A 25,264-nucleotide genomic window follows, 5' to 3' on the forward strand; every position below is an offset into this window, starting at 1 on the left:
CGCCTCCCGCATTGGCACCATGCACTCTGCATCCCCACCTGTGACTGCAGTAGATGAACCATCTGTGCTTATTCCTCTACTTGTGTGCTAAATCCCATTACTGACTGGATCATTCTCATCAGCCTCAAACTTAATAATGTTTGTCCCATTTTAGGCAAAACAAAAGACAAAGCAACAATACAAAAGTCTGGCCCTACTTCCTTGCTAACCTTTGCAAAAGAACTTCTCAAAATAGTTATCTATGCTCACTTGCCTTCAACGCTTTCCTCCCATCCACACAAATCCAACCCAGCCAGGCATTTGCTCTTACTACTTCCATGAAAATGGTCACCGATGACCTCCATGTAGAGACAGCAGTCAACTATCCGTCCTATTTTATTTGACTTAGCAGCATCTATTCAGTGAATCGCCCCTCCTCAGCTCGCAGTGCTGACCACTCCCTCTTCCCTTGCCTTCCAGGATAGCACTCTCTTGGTTTCCTTGTCATATCTCACAGAACTTTTCTCAGTGTTCTTTGTTATTACCCCTCTTCTTGCTGACACTGTAAGGCCAGCAGATCCAAGGAATCAGTCTGTACCTTCTCCTTTGTCCCTTCGCACACTATTTTGGTGATCACATCCAGTTTCGTGCTGATGACTCACAAACATGTATCTGCAACTCAGATCTCTCTCCCAAACTCCAAACTCAAGAACTGACTGTCTTCACAAAATCTCTACTTGGACGTCTTATAGTATCAAACTCAACCGGTCTAAACCCAAACACCTGATTTTCCCCACAGCCAGACTTGCTTTGCTTACAATCTTCCCCATCTCAGTTGATGGTAACTTCATCCTTCCAGTTGCTCAGCCTCAAAACTTTGGACTCTTCTTTTCTTGCTCTTTTTTTCACACATCATATGAAATCTGTCAGCAGATGCTATTGGTTCTCCCTTTAAAATGTGTCCAAAAGCTGACTAGTTCACACACCTCCACCTCCTGATCCAGGCCACCATTATCTTCCACCTGGATTATTCCAATAACTTCCTAAGGGCTCAATCTTTTCTTGCCCCGCCTTTCCTCCATCTTAAGCACAACAACTGCTTAAGTGATCCTGCTAAAATGTACGTTAGGTCTTCTTACTCTGCACACTTCTCTCACACTTCTGCTTCCAGTAGTTTCCTGTTTCACTTGGAATTAAATCAGAAGTTTTAAAAATGGCTACCAGGCTCTAAATGACCCACCCTCACCCTCACTTCTTTGACCACGACTTCGACTCCTCTCCCCATCTATCACTCTGTTCCTGCCATGCCAGCCACTTGCCAGAAATATGCCCATGCAGTAAACACTGGCTAGCACACTTAGATCTCAAATTTCTGCACGGTTAGTCCTCTCACCCGCTTCATGACTTTCCTTCAATGTTGTTAGGCAGTTTAGATAGAAATGAGCACTGGGCAGGGGTAGGGGAAGGGGAAAGGAACAACCCAGAAAATGGCAGAGTGTCTGCATTCAGGAAAAGGGACCCCAGAAATTTTTACTTTCTCTAAATAAGGCCAGTAAAAGAAGCCAGTTAAAATCAAAGCGCTGCAGCTGAGCATGGGAGAGGGCCGTGGTATAACTTGACCCAATGAACCTGCCCAAAAGGGGATGGGCGTGCCAGAGCGCAGGGAACCTGAGTGGTCAATCAATCAATCACAAAACCAGGATATAAAAACAGGAAAAACAAAAGAGCAGCACCATTTTTCCTCTCTTGGATTGGCCTGCTCCCAATTCTCAGAGCGTACTTCCACTATCTTTTTTACTTCACTAATAAAAATCTTCCTTATAACATGCTTTCTGTCTCTTGTCAAAAATTCTTTTTTTTAGGTGACTAGGAACCCAGGTTATTCTTATTTCCCTTTCCTGATAACAATGTCACTCTCTCAACCAGGACTACACCCAAAATTCTCTTCAAAATTGCCATCTGCCCACACCCCCACAACCCCAGCAACTTCCCTTCCACTCTAATCTCTATTTTCTTCATAGCACTTATCACCTTCTAATACACTATTCTGTGTAATTTACTTACATATTGTGTTTATAGTTTGTTGTGTGTCTCCAAGTTGCTTCATGAGTACAGGGAGTTTCGTCTATTTTATGCCAGTAATTGCTCAAAAAATATTTGTTGAAAATATAAATGACAAATCACTTCTTCACCTCTTTTGGTCACTTTTCTCTTCTTGCTGTTCACCAATCTATTAATTTGCAGTGTCTTTATATATTAGAGATTTTAATTTTCTGTGCCTGGTATTTGCCAATACTTCCCATTTGTCATTTAATTTTTAACCTTATTATTATTTTTTTCCTTAGAAACATTCTTTGTTTTTAGACTAGGTTATATATTTGCAGGTTTTAAAATTCAAAAGCTATAATAAAAGGGGGGTTATGATAAAAATTCTCCCTCACACTCACCCCCCCCAGGCATCTAGCTTCCCTCCCCAAAGGCAACAAATGTTATCAATTTTTGCATATTTCTGAGATATAATTAAGCATATATATGCATGTGTGTATGTGTATGAGCAAGTACACATTTAAGTTTTCCTCTTTTACACAATGTTTACTGTTCACTGTGTACAAGATTTGCTTAACCTTATATCACACCCTAACCCCTACCCTTGGAGAGTGTTCTGTGTCAATGAATGTTAAGTATTTACATTTTTTTAAAATCTGGAAAATAATACATTGTATGGTTGCACAATAATGTATAAAACTAGTCCCTATTGATATTGAGATTCTTTCATCAATCTTTAGCTACTACAATGAGTAACTAAAAATAAATTACTATATATTCAAGTATATAGTTGATCCTTTAACAATATGGCAGGGTGGTGTGAGGAGGGGAGGGTTGGGGGCACTGAAATTTCCCTGCAATCAAAAATCTGATTATAACTTATAGTTGGTCCTTCTAGTACTTGGCTCTTCTGTATCTGAGGTTCTGTGTCTGCAGATTCAACCAACCATGGATCATAGTTACTATAGCATTTACTATTGGAAAAAAAAATGTGTAAGTGGACCCTCTCAGTTCAAACTCGTATTGTTCAAAGGTTAACGGTATTTGTATACCTTATTAAGATATGGAAACTATTGGGACAAGGTGTATATGTGCTTTGAGATTTGATAAATCCTACCAAACTTCTCTCTGCAGAAAAGTTAACATTAATTTAGACTCCCTTTCAGCAGAATATGAAACACCTGTCTTCTTACACCTGTACATCTGTTAGGTTTAGTTGCACATGGCAGACACCCCTTAAATTCTTTCAGCATAAAGAATGTATGGTGGCTAGATAGTAACTGATTTACATTATAATTGGAAGGGCTGGAGGAGCAATTTCCAACACCCAGAAAATCACAGTGCCTCTGTTGTGCTTAGGAAAAGCCCCACCTACCACCTCAGGAAGCTGCAACTGCAGACCAAGATCCACAGGAGCTTAATGAGCGCCCCACTCCCTGTCTCTATCTCCCTTAATTCCAAATCCAAATCATATTATGCAAACATTCTTGATTGTTAGAACCTAAATCACATCCATTGACTAATCTCTTATGACAACATGATATCATTTACAAAATATTTAATATAAGATAGCAAGAGTCCTCCTTCATGATTGGTTTCTCCACCTCCAGGCTTTCTGGGCTATTTTTGCTTATTTTTTTTCCCATGTAAAACTAAAATTCAGATTAGTATTTTTTTAATCTTGTAAATAATTTTATTGGAATCAGATTAAATTTATAGACTAGAGGTAAATATCTAGAATTGTTGAAACTTCTATTCTAAAATCAAGATACGGCTGGTTCAAGTTTTATGTTCTCAAGTAATGTTTTAAAGTTTTCTTCCTACAGTATAGATCTTTCACATTTCTTGCTAAATGAGCTCTGAGATATTCTATATTTATTGTTGCTGTTGCAAACTATGTTTCCTCATTGGTTATATCTTCTAGATAGCCATTGTTTGCATATATAAAAACATGTTTGGTTGTATTTATAATTTTATATCCAGCCATCTTACTAAATTATCTTATTACTTGTATAGATTTTTCTGGTGAATGCCTTGGATTTTCCAAATAAAATCCCATTATCCAAAAATAAGATAATTTTACCTACTTTGTTCTATGTTTTTTTAATATATGGTTTGTTTGTTTGTTTATTCTTTAATGGCGGTACTGGGGATTGAACCCTGGACCTTGTGCATGCTAATACGCTCTACCACTGAGCTATTTCCCTCCCCTTTCCTTATACGTCTTATAACTCTAATATATTTCTCATCTCATTTTGTTGCCTAGTATTTACAGGATAACATTAATTAATGGAGGTAATTGCAGATACTCATCACTTCCAAAGGTGTTTCCTTCTATTGTTTCCCCATTAAATTTTGAAAGGTTTACATATTTTATAATGGTAAAAAGTATTCATCTATTAATTTTAACATTTTTACATTAAGAATAGATGCTAAAACCTTTAGTGGCATTTTAGTGTCCATAAACATAAGCTGCATTGGATCTCCTTAGATTCATTATTTCAATGTATATGAATATCAACACTGAAGATTCACTATAATATTTTATTTCATATTTTTGTGTCAATAGATATAAATGACACTGGGCAATAATTTTCTGTGCAATAGTTATCAAGTTTTCTACCAATGTTATGTCTGCTTCATAAACATAACTTAGAAGTTTTTCTTCTTCTATGCTCTGGAACAGTTAAATAGCAATGGAATTATTTATTCTTCTTTATTTATTTTTAAAATTAACCAACTTTATTGTTTAGAGTAGTTTTAGATATACAACAGATTTGAACAGAAAGTACAGAGTTCCCATACACCCCCTGTCCCCACACATGTAAAATTTCTCCACTGTCAACATCCTGGACCAGAGTGGTGTATTTGTTGCAATCAATAAACCTAAATCGACATGTGATTATCATGCAAAGTCTATAGTTTCCATTGTGATTTATTCCTGGCTTTGTACATCCTATAGGTTTTGATAAAAGTATAGTATGTATCCACCACTGTAATATTTTACAGATGGTTTCTCTGCTCTAAAAACCTTCTGTGCTCTGCCTATCCATACCTCCCTCTCCCTAACTTGTGGCAACAACTAATTTTCTCGCTGTCTCCATAGTTTTGCCTTTTCTGGAATGTCATAGAGTTGGAATCATACAGAATGTAGCCTTTTCAGATTCTTTTGCTTAGTAATATGCATTTAAGTTTTCTCCATGTCTTTTCATCACTTAATAGCTCATTTCTTTTTGGTGTTGAGTAATATTCCATTGTCTGAATGTACCATGGTTTGTTTTATCCATTTACCCGCTGAAGGGCATCTTGGTTGCTTCCAAGTTTTGGCAATAATTGATAAAGCTGCTATAAAATCCACGTGCAGGTTTTTGTGTGGACAAAAGTTTTCAGTTACTTTGGGTAATTATCAAGGAGTACAGTTGCTGAAAACTGAATATGATTTGCTTAGATGTAGGGTTTTGTTTTTGTTTTTATTTTTGTTTGGTGTTTGTCTTGCTTCCTGTTCTCTGAACTTCCTGGATTTGTGGTTTGGTGCTGATAGTAATTTGGGGAAATTCTCAGTCTCTGATACTTAAAGTATTTCTTCTGTTCTCTTTCTTTCTTCTCCTTCTTGTATTCCCACTACACATATATCTTATACCTTTAGTAGCTGTCTCACAGTTCTTGGACATTTTTTTTCAGTCTTTTTTCTCCTTGCTTTTCAGTTTTGGAAAATTCCATTGCCGTATGCACAGGCTGAGAGATTCTTTCCTCAGCCATGTTCCGTAAACTAATGAGTCCAATGCGAAATAAGGTATTCTTCATTTCTGCCATAGTGTGTTTGATCACCAGCATTTCTTTGATTATTTCTTAGAATTTGCATCTCTCTGCTTACATTATTCCTTTGTCCTTGCATGTCTAATTTTTCCTACAAATCCCTTAGCATATTAATAATCATAGTTTTTTAAAAATTCCTGGTCTGATAATTCCAACATTCCTGCCATATCTGACACTGGTTTTGATGCTTGCTCAGTCTCATCAAATAGTACTTTTTGCCTTTCAGTATGCTTTGTAATTTTCTGTAGTCGTTTAAAGGCACACATGATGTACTGGGTAAAAGGAACTATGGTAAATAGGCCTTTAGTAATACAGTGGTAAGATGTGGGGAGAGGAGAAGCCTTCTATAGTCCTATGATTAGATCTCAGGCTTTTAGGGAGCCTGTGTCCCTGGACTGTGAACTTCACCAATCCTCAGGATTTTCCCTCTCTTTGGTGGGACAGGATGGCTGGAGAGGGCTGGAGGAGGGTAGTTCCCTTCTCTCACATGGAAAGCTAGAGCTGTTGGACTTGGGGATTTTCCTGCCCCCAGATAGGTTAGGGTCTGATAAAGCTAGCAGTTTAAGCTCTGATAAAATAGTTTCCCTGAGGGCAGCCTTTGTTGAGAACATAATGCTCTGGAGTATTTCAAAATAGTTCACTTTCCCCTTCCCTGGCCAGAGGCAAGAGAGGATTTTTCTCAGATATTCACTGTGAGAACCTGGTAGAACTCCTTGAGGTAAAACAAAAGTCATGGGACCCACATGACTCAGGCCCCCTAGAGTTTTTAACTTTCAGAGTTGTCAGCACACAGCTTCCAGCAATTTGTCAGTTACTGTTTAGGTTTCCCTACCCCAACCTTGGTTCCTGTGAAGGTTTCTGCTGATGGGTTTCTTCTCAGGCAATTTGTGATTCTCTGTATCACCTACATCTCCAATTTTGGGGGCAGTGGTTTGCCCTGTGACATTACCTCTCTGATGTAGTTAAGGACAGTTGTTGATTTTCCAGTTTGTTCAACTTTCTACTCCTTGTTAGAGCAAAGTGACAAATTCTAAGCTCCTTATATGCTGAACCAAAGACTGGAAGTCCATATTGATTCTTTAAAGATTTAAAACTCACCTGAGAAAAATACCCTGTTAGATTTTTTTAAATGTTTATGTCACTGAATTTATTTAAATTTTTTCTTTATGATTTTCACTGCAGGTAACATGTTTTAAAAAGCCATCTTCAAGATTACTTAATACTTGTTTTTATTTTTAGTCTAATTCTTTCATGATTTTTTTCTTCTTCACATTTTAATGTGCCTGGGGTTTACTGAGTCACATGGAATAAGAAAGAGATCTGACCTTATTTTCTAATTGCCTGTTTTTAATGCTATCATATAAATAATCCAATCTTCCCCTCAGTTAAAAATTTTTACCTTTATAATAAATTAAATTCTTACAGATATTTTCTGTTTTCTGTATTTCTATTTTATTCCACTGATCTGCTACATATTACAGAGATATATAAAACTTTCTAACGTATTTTAATATTAAAATATATGCTTATATTTGGCTGTGTAAGTTTCACCACTCCCCTAACCCCAATTATTCTTCATTTTGAAACTTTGGGTGACTTTACAAGCTTAATCACCCTAATGGATTTTTGGAATAATGTTTAATAATTCTTCAATTGTGACTGTATTAGATTGACAGATTAATTTCGTGAGTCATGGATATTTTGAAATCAAATCAACTACTGTATAAAATTAGGAATTTTATACTCACACTGGTTTAAGGCATTAATATGGACTAATTGCCCTTGAAAATCTAGCAGTGAGGTTGGCTTCCCATGCAGTCAAACAGGGTTCCCAGCTCAGTTTCCCCATGATTATCTGGGCTCCGTCCTTTCCTTGTGCACTGTTTCCTTCATTCACAAGTTAGCTGCCAGCGGCCCATTCGCACAGCTATGGACGTTCTTGATAGATCCACAGGGGAGAAAAGGCACTACCCCTCACAAGGATCTGACAAAAGTTCTGAGCTTTACTCTGATCTGGACCACCCTAAGCTAGTTGCTGTAGCCTGGGGGAATGAGGTTGCTGACTGGTGAATGCTCCCAACCAGGCGTAACTTTGGATCTGGGGATGCAGTCATTCCAACCTAAACTGGCAAGCTGCTACAAAATAGGGGGAATTAAAATAATACTGGGATTAACTATGGTGTCCACTGCCTTTAGCCCAGTGAAAATTTCTTATAATTTAAAAATGTCAGGGGGAGGGTAATAGCTCAATGGTAGAGTGCATGCTTAGCATGCACGAGGTCCTGGGTTCAATCCTCAGTACCTCCATTAAAACAATTGAAAAAATAAAATTAAAATGTCCCAGATTGTTCACCCTTCTTATGGTTTAGCAGTGGGCACCTGCTCACTTGTGCAGGGGTGCACATACAGGTACATAACCTATGTGAATTCTCACAAGGCCAAATAACTAGAATCAAAAACAGAAATCAAAATAAAGGCAGACATTGGCAAACGAGAGTCCAATTAATATTACAATTGAACATACAATTCATTGTGCTCATTGGAACAGTGTATTTACTATTCTATTTATGCATTGTTATATTATTTAATAGCAGTGTATTTATTCAAAATAGCCCATTTACTCTCTTCCTCTTCAATAAAACTGCTTCTGAAATCTCATTCAATTTTATCGATGCTTCATCATTCCCTGCCAGCATGTTTATAAAATAGTCTCGTTCAGCGGTTAGTTTGCATGTAATTCTCATTTGGTCAGGGTACACACGTATATGTTGCTTCCCCGCAATATTTGAAGCTTTCTCAAAGGCAAGGTCATATTCTAGTCTAGCCTGTCTGTTGAACCCTCTACCAAGGAGCTTAGCAGAGACCACTGTATATTAAGGATTACCCAATAAATATTCATCAAGTGAAACATATCATTAACTACATAAAATTTATTCTGGATAATTATACATGGCCAGCAGACTATTAAACTAGAATTTATGAAACTATATTTCTCCGAAGTAGACTCCTACCTCTCCCATAACAAGCCTCACCACTCTCACCTTCATTGTTTTCACCTTTAATTCAACTCAATTTGCACAATCATTTATTTAGAAGCTGCTATGTGCCAGGATGTGCTAGGTGCTAAGGATACAAATAATGCTAATAAATTACTTTGACTTCAAGGGGTTTACAGCCTAGTCATTTAATATCCCTTCTTAGAATGTCCTCATTACCACCTTCCTGCCTTATCTAATCCTACCCATTCCTCAAACTCCGTAGTGAATTTTACTTCCTCCATCAAGGCTTTCTAAGCTATTTTTTTCTTCAGTATTTCTTCTCTCTGCAGAAATCTTAGTATGTGATGTGTATTCCTCTTATTCACTATTTAATCTTCAGTAATGGCAATGGAGCTATGACTCTCAACTTCTTCTGAGTGGCACAGGGTTGCACAAAGGAGGAGCAGAAACAGAGTTTAGATTAAAATAAAGACAAGATAACTGGCTCTAAAGAATAGATCCGACTGGAAGGGAGCCACCACAGGCTGCTAAGGCAAACTCCTCCACGTTAAGGAGCTGTTAGCCTAGAAACACCACAGTCTCAGCTAGCTTTCCTAGAGAACAAGATACCATCTGGGAGGAGAGGTCACGGGGCAGCCAACTTGCTTTAATAGGACAGTCAGATTTATTTTCCTCACAGCCACAATCAGTCTAATTACTAAAAAAACAAAACAAAACAAAACAAACAAAAACCCTCTCTTTCTTGCTTGAAGAATTTTAAAATTTCTTTAACAAGGTTGGGATGGGGAGGGAGAGAGGATGTTTATTTTACAGTTAGAAACAAACTAAGTGCATGGTTAATATTTCACTGTGACTGAGTTTCAATTAAAGTGTAATTAATTCAACAATCAACTATAAATGATATATTAATGTTTTTCTCCACTTTATTATAAGATAGAAAGAAAGGAAGACAGAGAGGCAGAGAAGGAGGAGGCTCTTAGGAGACCAAAAACGTGTCTGCCCAGGAGGAACACATGACCATTCCCACAGAGCAGTAAGAAAGCAGCTTAGGTCAGGAAAGTCGCAGACTTTACCCGAGATTGCCTTTCCAAGTGTGCTGAGACAAGTAGAAGCTGTCACTGAAGAGTTCAGCTCAAGAAGCTACCAAAGAAAAGAATTACACTTGGTAGGATTTAAGATTTTCCTTGTTATTCATTTCTTAACACTAGTAATTTCACATAGAGGAGCTTCATTCACAAGCAATTCATTAAGAAATATAAGACATACTAATACTCATCACATTTATCTTCTCTGACTTCAAAGGAAGAGCCTTTAACTTCTAATTTACTATAAATGTGTCCCTTCAATAGTTTTCCTGTCTTTTAAATATACATTCTTTAGGAAAAACCTTAAAGTCAATATAATAGAGTAAAAGGCATGTTTTCCTAGAAAATGTTCCCCAGAAACTTCATATATAGAAGACTACATGAAGTAGCCAGTTGATCTGACCCAGGGTGGCATCTTTGGGTTTGTTCATTAAATAAATTTTAATATAGAATTTACACTAGAGAATATGACCCTGCCAAAACTAAATTCTAAATCACTTAACACTATAGTTCTCATTCAGAAGAAGACTGTTATTCTCAGGATTCAATCAAAAGTACATTTTCTTACTGCTATTTGCAGCAACATGGATGGACTCAGAGAATATCATACTAAGTGAAGTAACTCAGGGAGAAAAAGGCAAATATTACATAGTATCACTGATAAGTGGAATCTAAAAGCTAATACAAATGAATCTATACATGAAAAAGAGACAGACTCACACACATAGAAAACAAACTTATGGTTACAAAAGGGGAAAGAGAAAGGGGGAGGGATAAATTAGGAGTGTGAGATTAACAGATACAAACTGCTGTACATAAAATAAACAATAAGGATTTACTATATAGCACAGGGAACAATGATATTCAATATCTTATAATACCCTGTAACAAAATATAATCTGAAATACATATATACATATATATATATAATATACAACTGAATCACTTTGTTGCGTTGCTGTACAACTGAAACTAATGCGATATTGTAAATCAACTAGACTTCAATTTTTTAAAAGTGCACGTTCTAGAAAGAATTTATACAACATACTTTGTGTTCAGTATAGGACAAAATCACAGTAGATTATAAGTAACATAATTCCATGGGTACAATTTCCATTGTAATCAATTATTAGCACTGATTTGTGAATTCCCACTGGAGAGGAGCATCAATCCTTGAAGTGAAAATTCATAGTTATCAAAAATTCATGTTTGAAAACTATTTCTTACTTGTGCAGTAAAGAGATAAATAAGGAGTATTTTTATCAAGTTTCAACCTTATAAAAACCTTTAAAAACATTATTTCAGGGTAACTACTTCGGAGGAAAAAAAACCCCTCTCCATTCAATAAATAGTCAATCTAAACATTTATTGATAGATTGTATTCCAATGACATAGTACCTATAAAAACGGTAAGTCAGAATTATAGTGACCCCTAACAAAAATTAAAATGTGGTGGCAAAAATCTATATAATTCTAGTAGCTTTATCTTACCTGTATACGTCTTCTAACTGCAGATCAAAATCTTGAAGTTTCTTTTGATATTTCTCTGTGAAGCTACAGAACTCATTAAGGATTGAAGATTTCAAATCTGAGTATGGACACTCCAAAGTTTCAAATTCCATGGGCAGTTCACTAAGTAGGTTAATTCCTTCTTCTGAAGAATGATCTAGTATCTGAAAAAAAATATATATATATGATTGTTCTATTTACTGTAAATGACAAACTGATAAATTACTATCTGTATCACACTTACTTGCACACTCCATTCTGAAAGATTATTTTCTATTTTCTGTTGCTCTAGACTGAGTCTTTCAAAGACAGCTTTTAATTGTTTCTTCACAGAGTCAACCTAGAGGACATTTAGAACAAGTAGTATGCAAATTATTCTGATTTAGCCAATATTTATATTTAATGTCACAGGAATTTTTCACAAAAGCCAGTAAGTGATGACAAATTAGATAAGGGAAAGCCCCTTTGAGGACCTATGAAAGAGGGTTCAAGAGATGCCTTAACCAGGCAGTTATCATCAAAGGAGCCTTAAAGGGGCTTCCAGACACATAACCCAAGAATGGGCTCAGTCATAGCCACTCTGCACCCACATTTGGATTTTGTCTGTGATCAGACAGAGAGCTTATCAGATTGTCCTGTACTTCAATCACCCCCTCCTTTCTTTGCATCCTTGCCTCTAATCCCCAGCTGTGCAAGGATTTTTAATTATTCGTGAAAGCAATATGACAACACTACAGAATAACTGAAAAAATAGAGTAAGAAAAATCACCTAAAACTCTACACCTAGTGAAACTATGATAACGAAGCTTATGCTCTAGTTGAGGGAGGTAGTCAATAAACTAATTTTAAAAGTAAGAAAGTATCCAGAGGAGGTAAGTGATGTAAAAACTGGGGGAGGTAATGGCGAGTGACTGTGGCTTCTCTCATGTGGCTGATCAGGACAGGCCTCTCAGAAAAGAGGACATTTAAGCTAAGACCTGAATGATAAAAAGAGCCATCAGTGGGACAGCCAGTGCAAAAGCCTTGAGACAGGAAGGAGTCGGGTTTATATGAGGAACTGGAAGAAGGCCAGCAGCAGTGAGACAAGGTTGAGTAGGAAAAGGAGAGTGTCAGTTAGGGGATGAGACTGAAGAGGTAGAGAGGGGGCTGGATGTACAGGGAGGAATTGTGGGTGAGCAGGAGCCCAGAGATTTACCAGGGAAATGACCTGATCCCCCTCCCCTAAGGCTGGATCTCAAAATACACTGGTGGATGGAGGGGCAAGAATGAAAGCAGAGAGACAAGTTATAAGGTCACTGTAACATTCCAGGTGAGAAGTGAGCATGCTTGCAGATTCAGGGATATGTTTCAGATACCAAGTAGACAGAATTTGCTGTATCTTCTATTTCAATACACCAGACATATGTGTTTCTTTTTTTCTTTTTTTTTTTTTAACATTTTTTATTGATTTATAATTATTTTACACTGTTGTTTCAAATTCCAGTCTAGAGCACAACAGACATATGTGTTTCTTATCTCAAATTGTTCCAATGGGGATAAAAATAAAATATTACATTATTAAAAGTAAAGGTAAGGGGGTGAGGATATAGCTAAGTGGTAGAGTGCATGCTTAGCATGCACAAGGTCCTGGGTTCAACCCCCAGTACCTCCAGATAAATAAATAAATACCTAATTATCTCCACTATCCCCCAAAATACAAAGTAAAGGTAATACACTGACCTCTTCTAGTACTTTCACAGAGTTAAACTCACTCTGTGAGTGTGAACACTGTGAAATGGGATGCAGTCTGTATTTTAGATCTTCTCTCAATTGCTGAATAGGATGTATCACATTTTCAAGATATATGCACCATTGTTCTGCTAACTCTCGTTCTATGGTGAAACAAAATTAAATCAAAGCAACACATTATTAAGCTTCTTCAAGAACAGGTCATCGGGATGCAGATTTATTTTGGGATTCCTTTAGAAAAAAAGACAAACAGCAGTTAATATTAAAAAAACATGAAGTGGGAGGGTATAGGTCAAATGGTAGAGTGCATGCTTAGCATACACAAGGACCTGGGTTCAATCCCCAGGACTCCTCTAAAGACGAATAAACTTCATTAACACACACACACACAAACCACCATGAAATGAGTGGCCCACTTTTTTTTTTCTCTTAATATATATTTTTACTGAAGAATAGTCAGTTTACAATTTGTTTCAATTTCTGATGTACTGCATAATGCTTCAGTCATACATGAACATACATTTATTCATTTTCATACTCTTTTCCACAATAAGTTACCACAAGATATTGAATATAGTTCCCTGTGCTATACAGTATGAACTTGTTATTTACCTATTTTATATACAGTAGTTAGTATCTACAAATCTTGAACTCCCAATTTATCCCTGCCCACCCCCTTTACTCCCCTGATAACCTTAAGTTTGTTTTCTTTGTCTGTGAGTCTGTTTCTGTTTTGTAAACAAGTTCATTTGTCTTTTTTTTTTTTTTTTGATTCCATATAAGTGATATCTATGGTATTTTTCTGGTTTGATCATTTTCCTTTGTATTAGCTTGGCTTCTTTTGATTTTTGTGACTTTATTGCATGTTTTTGATTTGTGGTTACCCTATTTTTCAGGTGTATCAACCCCTTACTATATCTGTTTGCTTTAGACTGGTAGTCATGTAGGCTCAAACACATCCTAAAAAGAATGAAGGAAAAAGAAAAAAAAGAAGAGAGAGACCAAAAGATCTGTATTTTCTTGCTCCCATCTCCTACCTTTTATGATTTTGATGTCCTTTTTTTTTTTTTAAAACATCTTCATGTTTATTCTCTTGCAACTCATTGTAGTTATCGCATTTCCAGTTATGGTTTTCTTGTGTTAATAGTTTCCTGCTTCTTTTCTATTTAGAGTAGATCTTTCAATATTTCTTTTAGGATAGGTTTAGTATTGCTTGATTCTTTTAGTTCTTGGTTGTCTGTGAAATTCTTTACCTCTCCTACTCTAAAGGATAGTCTTGCCAGATAAGAGTACCATAGGCTAAAGCTTTTTCTAATTCAGGACTGAAAATATCTTGCCACTTCCTTCTGGCTAGCAGTGTTTGTGTAGAGAAATCAGCTAGGGGGTCCCTTGTAACTAACTCTTTGTTTTTCTCTTACTGTCTTTAGAATCATTTCTTTATCTTTAACTTTGGCCCTGTGTCTTGGCTGTTATCCCTTTGACTGAGGGTGTGGTTGGTGTGGTGATCAGAGCCTGCCCTAATTGTTGTTGTGGAGTGGGACCTCCTTTTTTGTTCTGTGGTTGTCACAGCCTTGACAGGGGCCAGGTCTGCTCCCCCGTTGCTGGAATAGAGGCTTCTAGACCCACTTCTGAGCTTTGGTGTGTGGTAGGCAGGGTTGGAGAGCTTTAGCTGAGAAGAATCGCTAAGCATACCTCTGCAGGAGATGTCCACTGGGAGGTGCCCTCTGTGGTATTGTCTGTCACTTGTTATGTGGGCTTACACAGTACTCTGCTGACACTGCTGCTGTCCCCGCCTGAGCTGTGGGAATGTTGGCCACCCGCTCTGGTGTCCCCCAGGTTCTGGGCCCCAGGAACCACCAGCACATACCTGCCAATGTTGGGTGCTAGGGCCAGCTGTGGCGAGCGTGCAGTCACACACCTGAGTCCGTGATGTGCCACAGTGTCGGCGCAGACCCCAGCCCCGCCTCTACGTAAGGCAAGGTACACTGGCCTGCTGTAACAACCTTTACTCACCCCGGCTGTGCGCCAGAACTCCGCTCACTGCCTGTTCCTCCCAGGGGCACAGGTCCACAAAGGGCCAGAGAGAGTAAATTCACCCTCTCAGTCCAGCCTGTGAAGCTGCAGGGCCGCTGGGTATGGATTCAGCTTTTAGCTCCACCGCAGCTCTGACTGACCCGCACCTCTCTTCTCGCGAGAACACACCAAGGATGGTACCAAACAGAGAAAGCGGCTGTGGCGGGGCTGCGGCGCGGCTGCGTTGCACCCCCTCCCCCCACCACGCACACCAGCAGTGGAGGTTTTTTTATGGGGGTCCCAGGCAGTTTTGTTCCACACACATGCCCAGCCAGAGCTCATACCGCCCTCTAGTCCCCTGAGGCTGCCTCTGTGCAGTGGGCCCCAGCCCTCTCCCTGGGCTCATGACAGATCTCGAGGAGCCAGCCCTGGCTCGTCCCTGACAGCTCGCGTCTAGGGCTGGGGATCGCAGAGACCTTCTGTGCCAGTTTCCGTTCTGTCTGCCAAGTGGCTGCCACTTTCTCCTCTGAGCCTCAGAAGCTCTGCTTCTGTCCCCACTGATCTCCCAGCTGGAGAGGACATCCCAGCATGAGGGTGCCTTTCTTTCTTTGCCGCTCCCTCCCTGCAGGACCCATCCCACACTGATTTTTAATTTTTTCTTTTTTTCTCTTAGCGGATTTTGTGAGAATCCTCCTGTATTTCAAAGCAAGAGGCACTCTGCCAGAGTTCAGTAGGTGTTCTGTGCGATTCATTGGGTTTGTAGATGTAATTCTTGGTGTATTTGTGGGAGAGGGTGAGCTCTGAGTCTCTCTATTTTGACATTTTGGCATCGTCCCAAGTGGCCTACTTTTAGCTTCAAAATGAAACTCGCCTTTAAATATAGGATTAAAAAAAAACTTACCAAAATTCAAAAGGTCAGAAAGACATTCATTTCCAATGTTCTCTTCATTGAGAAAGGATTTTATTTCACATTCCATTTTACATCTGAAATAGACATCTCAATCAGTTCTTCTACATCATAAACATATATATAGGTTTAAAAAATAACTAGCAGTAGAAACACTCAATTAAATATTTTTTCACCTGTTCATTAATTCAGATAATATACTAAATTCCTAACATGGATTAGGTGCATGCAGGACACTGAGACAGAAGCTTGGGTGAATACTCCAGGAAAAGTAATAGTCTGTGCAAGGCAATAGTGTGGTACATTATCACATCGTATCAGGTGGAGTGAGCTCATAGCTTTGGGAAGCCACTGAGGGCTTTAATTAAGCTGACCATTTCAGAAAGATTTCTAGGGCAGCAGGATAGAGGATGGGCTGGAAGGAGGGGTGACCAACAAAGATGGAAGATGAAGAGGAGGGGATAGGCAAACCTGGACCGATAAGGAGGCTATTTATAAAGTTCAGATACAATGAGGTCCTGAACCAGGAAAATGGGAGTAAAAGTATATATTTGTATACACCAAAAAAGTGATAAATCTCAATAATCCTTTCCTATATCATTTAAATATAGGTCATTTTTGAGTAAAACTATAACCAACGCTCAATGGACATCTAAAAATATTGTAGTCTATCCCTGATTTATGGCAGAGTTAATGAAGTCATGAAAGAGTTTTGATATTATAATTGTTAAAATACAATGTTAAAAATGGTATAAAATAAGAAAATAGCAACAATTACCACACTTTAACACAATGATTATTTTCATTTCTGCATGTTTCTAGCCCTTGTCTACATGCGTGAATATTTTAAATAGTTGTAATTATGGCATATTTACCATCTTATATTGGGTCTTTGTAAATAATATTTTAAGATAGTTCTAAATAATTTTCATAATTATTTATTTCAGTGGCTGCAGAATATTCTATTTTATATATGTGCCATCATCTTCTAGGACAATTTACATCCATGGGACAGGGTTTTGTTTTTATGTATAAAGGAGGGGTGCTGTAGTAGATGACACTTCACTGTCAATTTTTCTAGCATATAGTTTTTGTCAGAAGTATTTTTAGGATCACATTTGAAACTGTTACATGGAGAACGGGTGCATAATAGTCGAGTAAATCCAGAAGCTATTTCATAATGGGCTATTCTAAACAAAAACATAGCACTTACAAACCATCTAGCTCAGCCCCCTTATATTTCCTCCAACAGGAGAAGTGGTTTTGTTCATATAGGAGATCAACCTGCTACTGTGCAGGTGATAATTCTAGTAAGTTCCATCCTGGCTTCCTAGGTTAACAACCTGAGCCATCAGACAAGACCAGCCCATTTCTCTAATTGTCCTAATTGCCTAACAAAATCCAGAAGCAAGTACTACAAGACTCTGGGACTAGCCTGTAAATGCAGGCTAACATTTCCCAAATTGTTTTCTACAAAACAGAAATGTCAATAAGATACTAGGAAAAAGTGGAAAATGGTGACTTAAACAAAATCAGACACGTTTCCATAGAGCAAGATTTCTCAGAAACTTGATTATGCCAAAGTGCATTGAGGTTCTCCAACAAGGAGATGAAATTTAAAGTATTTTCCTAATTTATAGGACCATGAAATTCATTATTCTCCATGGAGTATCTTGAAGAATATTTCCGGATTTTTTTAGGATATAATTTAGGTAATATAGATAAAAACTCGGTGGACTCAAGAGCATTAAGTTGATAACTTTGGGGAAGAGAACTCTGCCTGTTCACCACTGACACGCTAGACTTGGTTCCAGGTGTTCACCAAGTTGGAACTCTGCAGCACATACAGCTGCTCCACATCTGAAGAAGGGCCACAGGTAAGCCAAATTTCCAAGTCCAAATCTGCCAATTTAAGTCCCTCCTAATGCTATTTGGCCTGTCCTCTGGTACCACTGAATATGACAGTACTACAAAAACCCTCCTGAGTTTTTGTGTGATCGTTTGCCTAGATGACATATTAATCTACTTCCTAGATATGCCCAGTTGCAATGCAATCACCTACAAGGTAAACTAGCCTGGTGAGGACCATTTTGAGCTCTCAGGAGTCTATTTCCAGGACAGGTCCTCATCCTTCCAGGATGCTGCCAAAGTTCTAGGTGTAGTAGAATCAGTCTCCTCAGAAAATCAAAAATTACCCAGAGCTTCCTGTGATCTCTAGGGTAACCACTTTGTTACCGATTTTGGAAGACAGGTGAAACATGGGGTGCTGGAGAATGGAATGTCAGAATCCATTTATAGAAACAATACGCAAAGGGCCATGGATCATGAAAGGAAGAACAAGAGAGGATGTTAAAGTTTCTTCAGTGGAACTAACAGCCAGATCTGCAGAAAATTAGGGCACTGGAGCTGGCTTAAGTCCAAACCATCCTTCCAACAAGGAAGGAACTCAGCAGATCAGACAGCTTGGTAACTCAGACGCAGCTTCAGCTATTTGATCTGATCTGCTTCTCCCTACAACCCACCCCCTCCCCGGAATTTGGATCCGCATCTCTCTTGAAAGTGTATCCCAAGCTATGCACCACAGAGGGCAGAGAAGGAAATCTCACAACTGTTGGCTAAGAAATGAACTTAGAGGGAATTCTCAGGTGGCCTGAGTCACACAGTATGAATACTGGTCTCAAATTCATCTTTAAAGACAACTTTTCAGACAACATTTAATTGTTGTTGGTAAAACCCCATGATATCCTCTCTGTGAAGGTGATACTTTCAAAATAATGCTTTAGAACTAAAATTGTGAGCAAGAGATCACATATATTTCTAACAGAAACTATAGTAAAAGTCATAAGGCTTACAAATAGACAACTCATACTTTATTATTCAAAGGTTCTTATTAAAATAGTAATTGTAATTCTTTACTACATGGCCAATATAAATAACTTCCTCCTTAACCTCGAAAACAATTATTCTGAAACAAGGGAGCAAGTGTTCCTGGGGAAGTATATCAAGGTCTTCAAGGGGTGTAGTTTGTGCAAGTATATTAATAGTAAATATAATTTTATAAATTTAAATATTAAATTCTATAAATTTAAATAAAAATGTAATTTTATATTTTGATGTCAATTGTCTAGTTTTCTTAGTATAGATTTCCAAGAATTGAAGTTTGACAAATTTTTTTTTTTTTTTTCCTAGCGGGCTAGACCAAGTAGATCTCAGGTAATGTGAATGGAACTCTGTGGAAAAAAAAAAAGAAACTGCTCGGCTCCGAGGTCAAAGAGCACAGGAGGTAAAGGCAAGTGATTCAATACCACCGCCACATAAACTAGCTTATTTACCATATGCAAATAAATTTAATCATCTGAACCTCAAAATTCTCATGTGTAAAATGGGGCTAATGATGAAACCTACCCTGTAGGGTTGTTGTAAGGATTAAATGAAATTAAGCATGTAAAGTACGTAACATATTCCCCAGCATATAGTAAATTGCCTAGCAAAAGTCAGATGTCACTGTGGGCCCTTACCTTCTGGGACCTGAGATTCTCAAATGAAGTCTCTTATGGTGATGCATAAGAATATTTTACTTTTATTCTTTTATTAAAAGGGAATGTAGATTTTAAAGGTTGAGAGACACTGATAGAGCTTAAACTGATTTTATGGTGGTCCCTAAATTCTTCAAAAATCTAGCCATTTCTCGAACTTTCCTAACATGAATAGTTTTTACTTTACTGAACACACGTTGGAATTAGCCTACATTCTAGAATAACACAGAAAATTATCTTGGAATCCTTTTTTTGCCCAATTTTCAGCCGGTACAGGTTTCAAGACATGAAGGTTCTTCCTACTTGAATGTCCCTTACTTCCATCGTCTTTGTGCCATTCCAGGTCAGCCAAAAGAACTACTTTCTATAATGATATGTATGTGCCTCTTCTATCTAGCCCAAGAACAGCTTATACACATGGTAAGAGATGTGTGCAACAGGCAAGATAAAAAACTTCCCCCAGTGTCTTTACATTTAAGCTGCATCAGTGAGCAAGTTAATTAAAACTTCCTAATGGCTTTCCTTTTTCTCATGTTTCAAGTTACACAAATTTTCAAAAAGATTTTTTCAACATTCTCTCTGTAAAATGTGACATTTTGAGGGAGAAGATGGGCCTGATTTGTTTTTATAACAGCAGTAGGAATGACAAAGTCTAAAATTTTATTTTTTCTTTAAGTTATACAATGATGTAAAACCATTTCCAATCATTGGCCTTTTACATCACAAGTAGGCGTCCCTTGCCAGAACAGGAAACTCCTATCAATATGAAAAGCACCAATGCCAAAAGTAAGGTTAATGGTATTTAGAAATTTAATTTGGAATGAGACCAAAAAACTGTCTAGTTTATATAAAATACAGCTTCCAAATGTACATTTCAAAAAGAGTACTCTATAAATACCACCATCATTAAAGTAATATATTTGCCTCAAGGAAACATATCTGCCTTCTCTTTCTGTCTCGACCTTTGAAAAGAAATTTATATCTCAAAGATTACAGTTGAAATCAAGTGTAGAATCATTATTCCTGTCTTAATTCATCTTGAAGTGACTGATGGAAACAACAGAAAAAGTCAAAAATCCAAGTTGAACAAGTTAGTCATGATACAGCTGCATCTAGAAATCCTTCAACTTGAGTCCCTTCGTTCATTTGTTCATTCGTTTGCTGAAAGCACTTACCTATTTCCATGTATCCTACATAAAGATGAATATGATGGGGTGCTTGCCCCTGAGAAGTTTATCACTTCATAGGGAAGACAAATATACAGATAAAACACCATAATCCAATGTGCTAAGTACAATATAAACAAATACAAGTATGAATGGGAGGGTAGAAGAGTGAGTGATTCACAGATAGAGAAGATTATCTCTTCTTTTCCCTAAGGAAGGGAAAAGCCATGTTAATATATTCACTGGATTCCAGATTAAATTGAGGAAATGAAAGGATTTTAATTTGACTGGCATTCAACTGTAACTTTAAATTTTGATTATCATGGCTTAATTCACAGGGAAAGTTACAGAATATCTACTTAGATAAGTGAAACTTGTACGTGTTCTTACTGAGATTTCCATCACTTCTTACCTGACTTCATTTAGTCTTTGGTGTTCCTGCCACCACACTTGCTTGTGTTGCTTTATTAGTGTTTGTTCTTTAGATATCTTTGAAGTCTGCACTGCTTTTCTGATCTAGATTTAGGGGAATGAAAAGGAGCAATTTCAATGTTTTTACATGTATTTTTCTCAATAGAAATGTTTAGTCTGTATTTTCTAAGTTAAAAACCTATTTTTTTCCACCCTATTACTGCATGTTTTAACACTAACACCTTTCTAGGGAAAGGTGAAGTAATTCTATTTTCCATACATACAATAAATAACACCTTAATTCATCCAGCCCCAGAAAATTTTGCAAGAGTGTTCCACATATTTTCTTGCCTTTTTATGCATCTTCCCTGCCAGGCATCATTATTTCCATTTTATGAGGACCCTGAAGTTAAGAGAGGTTAAAAGACTTGGTGACGATCATCAAGCTCACAAACATCAGAATCACACAGAACCTTGGTGTTCAGGTTAGTTTTATGTGATCCTTCAGCACAGGGTGGGGAAAGGTCATTAGATAAGTTATTAGGAAGCCTGGCTTTAGTCCCACTTCAGCACCTGCTAGAAATGTGACCTTAAACAGTGCGTACAATTTTAATCTTTCAACTCCACGACTCTGTAAATGAATTTTTTTTATTTTAGGCAAATATTTATATGAAGGTACTAAGCAAAGAAATAGTGCAAAAATCAAGTAACTCTGAAACCCAAATTTACAACTAAATTTAAATTTTCTCTCAATTTTATGACTTTTAAAAAATATAGTACATAATTCATATTTTGGGGGTTTTGCTGATAAGCTGTGTCAGGCCTAGGTCTGTTTGCCATAAGATCCAATCTTGGTCAGCTCCCTGATCTGCTCCACATGGGAGACTAGCCTGTATTTCTCAGACACCCCTATCAACCGGCTTCCAGCTGGGCTCAGCCAGACGGAGACACTGGTAGTGGGAGATGGAGGGGAAGGAGGGAAGAAGCCAAAAGAGTACTCCTCCCACCTTCTCTACTGTCAGAGGGGTCTCCACCAGTGTCTGCATCCTCTCTATCGCTCCATTTCTTGACAATTCTACTATGGTTCCAACTATCCCTAGGTAACCTCAGCCTATAGGATGTGCTACACCCTTGCTCTTCCTAAATGTCCCTCTTACCCAGGCATAGCAATGACTTCCTGCTATTATAATTCCTGTATTGGTCCATAGTCCTCTGGCTTCTCAGCTCCATCATCTGTATAACTATTTCCTGTATTAAAGACCCTTCTGCTCTAAATCCCTAAGTGGCGTCTGTCTCCTGGTTAGACTCTGACGGACACTCATGTGTATGCTGAACTTGTGTATTACACATTCATACTTTTAAACATCTATAAAAGTGCTAAACCCAAATCAGAAACTTGATGAAATACGCATATTTTATATTTTCTCTGCTACTAGAATACTTAGTACCCTGAAAGCTTTAACAGATCAATACCGAAGATGTAAAAACTTCAGAAGTCCTAAAAAGACTCTTTACAATGCATGCTATTTCTAGCTGTCATTCACTGATTACTTTAACCTTGAGTTTATCTTTCTGCTGTGCTGGTTACTGATTCAGAATTAGAGGTGTAAGAAAACAAAATAACCTAAACATTACTTTAAAAAAGCACAAAGTCAAAGTCAAATCTTTGCTTAAGAGTGCTTCAATTATGAAATTTAGGAGAAAAGTACATTTAAATCAGAACAGGACACTGCAGGAAAACATTCAGCAATCTATGTTTCACTAAAAAAAAAAGTACATACAAAGTGTTTCTAAAAAAAGACACTCTAGTGTTTGCTTTAAGAATGCACAAAACTCATCCTATTTGCCATTGACAGTCTCTGAAGTTTGTTGCAGCAGGCACAACTTTTAAAATTAGATTTTTTTGATATATTTGGTTTATATTGTACAAAAAAATTAAAACATATTGGTGAAAGATGTAGACACATTTTTAGAGCTTAAAAAAAGAAAATCAATGCTTCTGCCTTTGGGCCCAGGGAAAGACCAATTAAGTAGACAACGAAAGTCAAAATAAAACTACTGTTTCTCACTAGATACTTCCTATATTTTGCAGAACATCGTGATTTTTTGTAAATTCCCTCGTTGACCCTCCTTCTACCCTCAGGCCAAAAATAAAGAAAAATAATCTTAAAAGAACAAGAAGATTTAAAGTTGTATCTTTATCAATAGAGTGATTTCTAGGTGATTCCAGTTCATTTTGCTTAACAATAGACATTTGAAATCAGTATTTAAGGTGGATGACCATTTATGCAGAATACTGATGAATTAAAAATAACAAAAATAATACATTCATAAAAGAATCAGAAACTGGAGGTTTCCTATGAGGTTTATTATGATGATTTATTATGAGGTGCCTTGAAATGCCATGAAAGCCTTTTGGACCAGATAATCCATCTTTAGATATAAACAACAACAATTAATAGACAATTTAAGTGTTGGTTACATGTACACATGTCAAAATTATTGAGATGTACACTTAAGATTTATGTGCTTTACTATGTGTAAGTTATACCTCAGTAAAGAACTGTCAACATAAAGGTTTTTTTTAATTACACTAAGATGCAATTCCTCATCTATCAGGTTGGTAAAAACTCAAATGTTTAACAAGACACTGTGTAAGGCTATAGGGAAATACGCTCTTTTTTTATGTTGTTAGTGGAAATACAAAATGATGCAACACCCCCCCCCCCAACCTAGCAAACTTACTTATAGAAATCTATCTAGTGAGAGGGTATAGCTCAGTGGTAGAGTGTGTGCTTAGCATGCATGAAGTCGTGGGTTTAATCCCTGGTACCTCCATTAGGAATAAATAAATACCTAATTACCTCCCCTCCACCAAAACAAAACAAAACAAAACAAAACAAATAAACAAAATGAAATCTATCTGAAAACTATATTGGCAAAAGTATAAAAAGATAAATGAACAAAGCTATTCACTGCAGCACTATTTGTACTAGAAAAAGACAAGCACACGAATTCCTTCAATAAGTGTTCTTGCCAAAATAAATTGAACTTAAATCTTATCAAGTCTCTGGATATAACTACCAATTTACTGGAAATACAAGAAACAGAAAAACATGTTAAATGACATCACCAGGATGTCATCAGCAAAATCCAAACTGTAAGAAACTGTAAAGGACAAATACTACAATTCAAAAAACAAATTATAAGAATATAAGAGGATGGAGGAGGAAACCTAAAAAATAAAAATCAATTGTAGTATATGAATATTATTTAGATACCAATTTGAATAAATTGTAAGAAACACTTTGGAGACAATCAGAGAAATTTAACAATGACTGATTATTAAGAAATTATTAACATTTTGATAGTAATGGCATTATAGGGTTTGGGGTTTTGTAGCCCTAGTGTTTTAGAGATACATGCTGAAATATTTATGGTGAATATTATGATGTCTGAGATTTGCTTCCAAATAATCTGGTGCAGAAGGAAATTGTAGGTGGGAGTACAGAGGAAACAATGGCCAAGAGCTGTTCATGGTTAAAACTGGATAATGTTACATGGAGATTAATGATACCATCACTCTAATTTTGCATATTCTTGCAATTTTCCATAATATAACATTTAAAAAAAAGAATTAGTACATGGAATACTTGAGTTGGACAAGAAGAAATAATCATTCTTGCTAAGTAAAGAAATTCAAATAAAAATAATTGTAAAGATCTCTTTTATACTTTAATTGGTAATGAACAGTTAATATATAATGTACCAAAAATTGGTCTCAGTTTTCAGTTCGAATCTACTATCTGGCTTCAGGTTCAATTTTAGCCTCTGAAGGACTAGATCATTCAATGCTCACATCAGTTATCTTATCTGACATCCCAGAACTTGTGCATGATCAATAACACAGCAATTACACAGGTGACCATCACATTTAATTAGTATAACAATACCAGTAATAAAAATCAGACAAGTCTTCTGAATGTATTGTTAATTAAAAATACTTGTGAATTTCTTTTCAAATAGAGCTAAGTATTCTAGATATAATTTGAAGCAAAAATCTTCTTAT

The 25,264-nt window shown here is 37.0% G+C and overlaps 1 protein-coding gene across 10 annotated transcripts in view; it reads right to left on the reverse strand.

The window, feature by feature from the left end:
- The window catches only part of CCDC148 (coiled-coil domain containing 148), a 308,196-nt gene that overhangs the window by 226,962 nt on the left and 55,970 nt on the right, over nt 1-25,264 (reverse strand). For all 10 annotated transcript variants that reach the window (XR_004319878.1, XR_004319876.1, XR_004319877.1 and 7 more), the window contains exons 5-9: nt 21,197-21,300; nt 16,077-16,159; nt 13,154-13,305; nt 11,679-11,774; nt 11,417-11,598 (exon numbers count right to left, since the gene is read on the reverse strand). Coding sequence is in view for 6 of the 10 variants with exons in the window: in XM_032479509.1 (XP_032335400.1) it covers nt 11,417-11,598; nt 11,679-11,774; nt 13,154-13,305; nt 16,077-16,159; nt 21,197-21,300 (617 nt within the window). In the remaining 4 variants the exon portion in view is untranslated. The remainder of the gene's footprint in view (nt 1-11,416; nt 11,599-11,678; nt 11,775-13,153; nt 13,306-16,076; nt 16,160-21,196; nt 21,301-25,264) is intronic.

Source organism: Camelus ferus, chromosome 5 (assembly GCF_009834535.1).
Source record: "Camelus ferus isolate YT-003-E chromosome 5, BCGSAC_Cfer_1.0, whole genome shotgun sequence".
NCBI lineage: Eukaryota > Metazoa > Chordata > Mammalia > Artiodactyla > Camelidae > Camelus > Camelus ferus.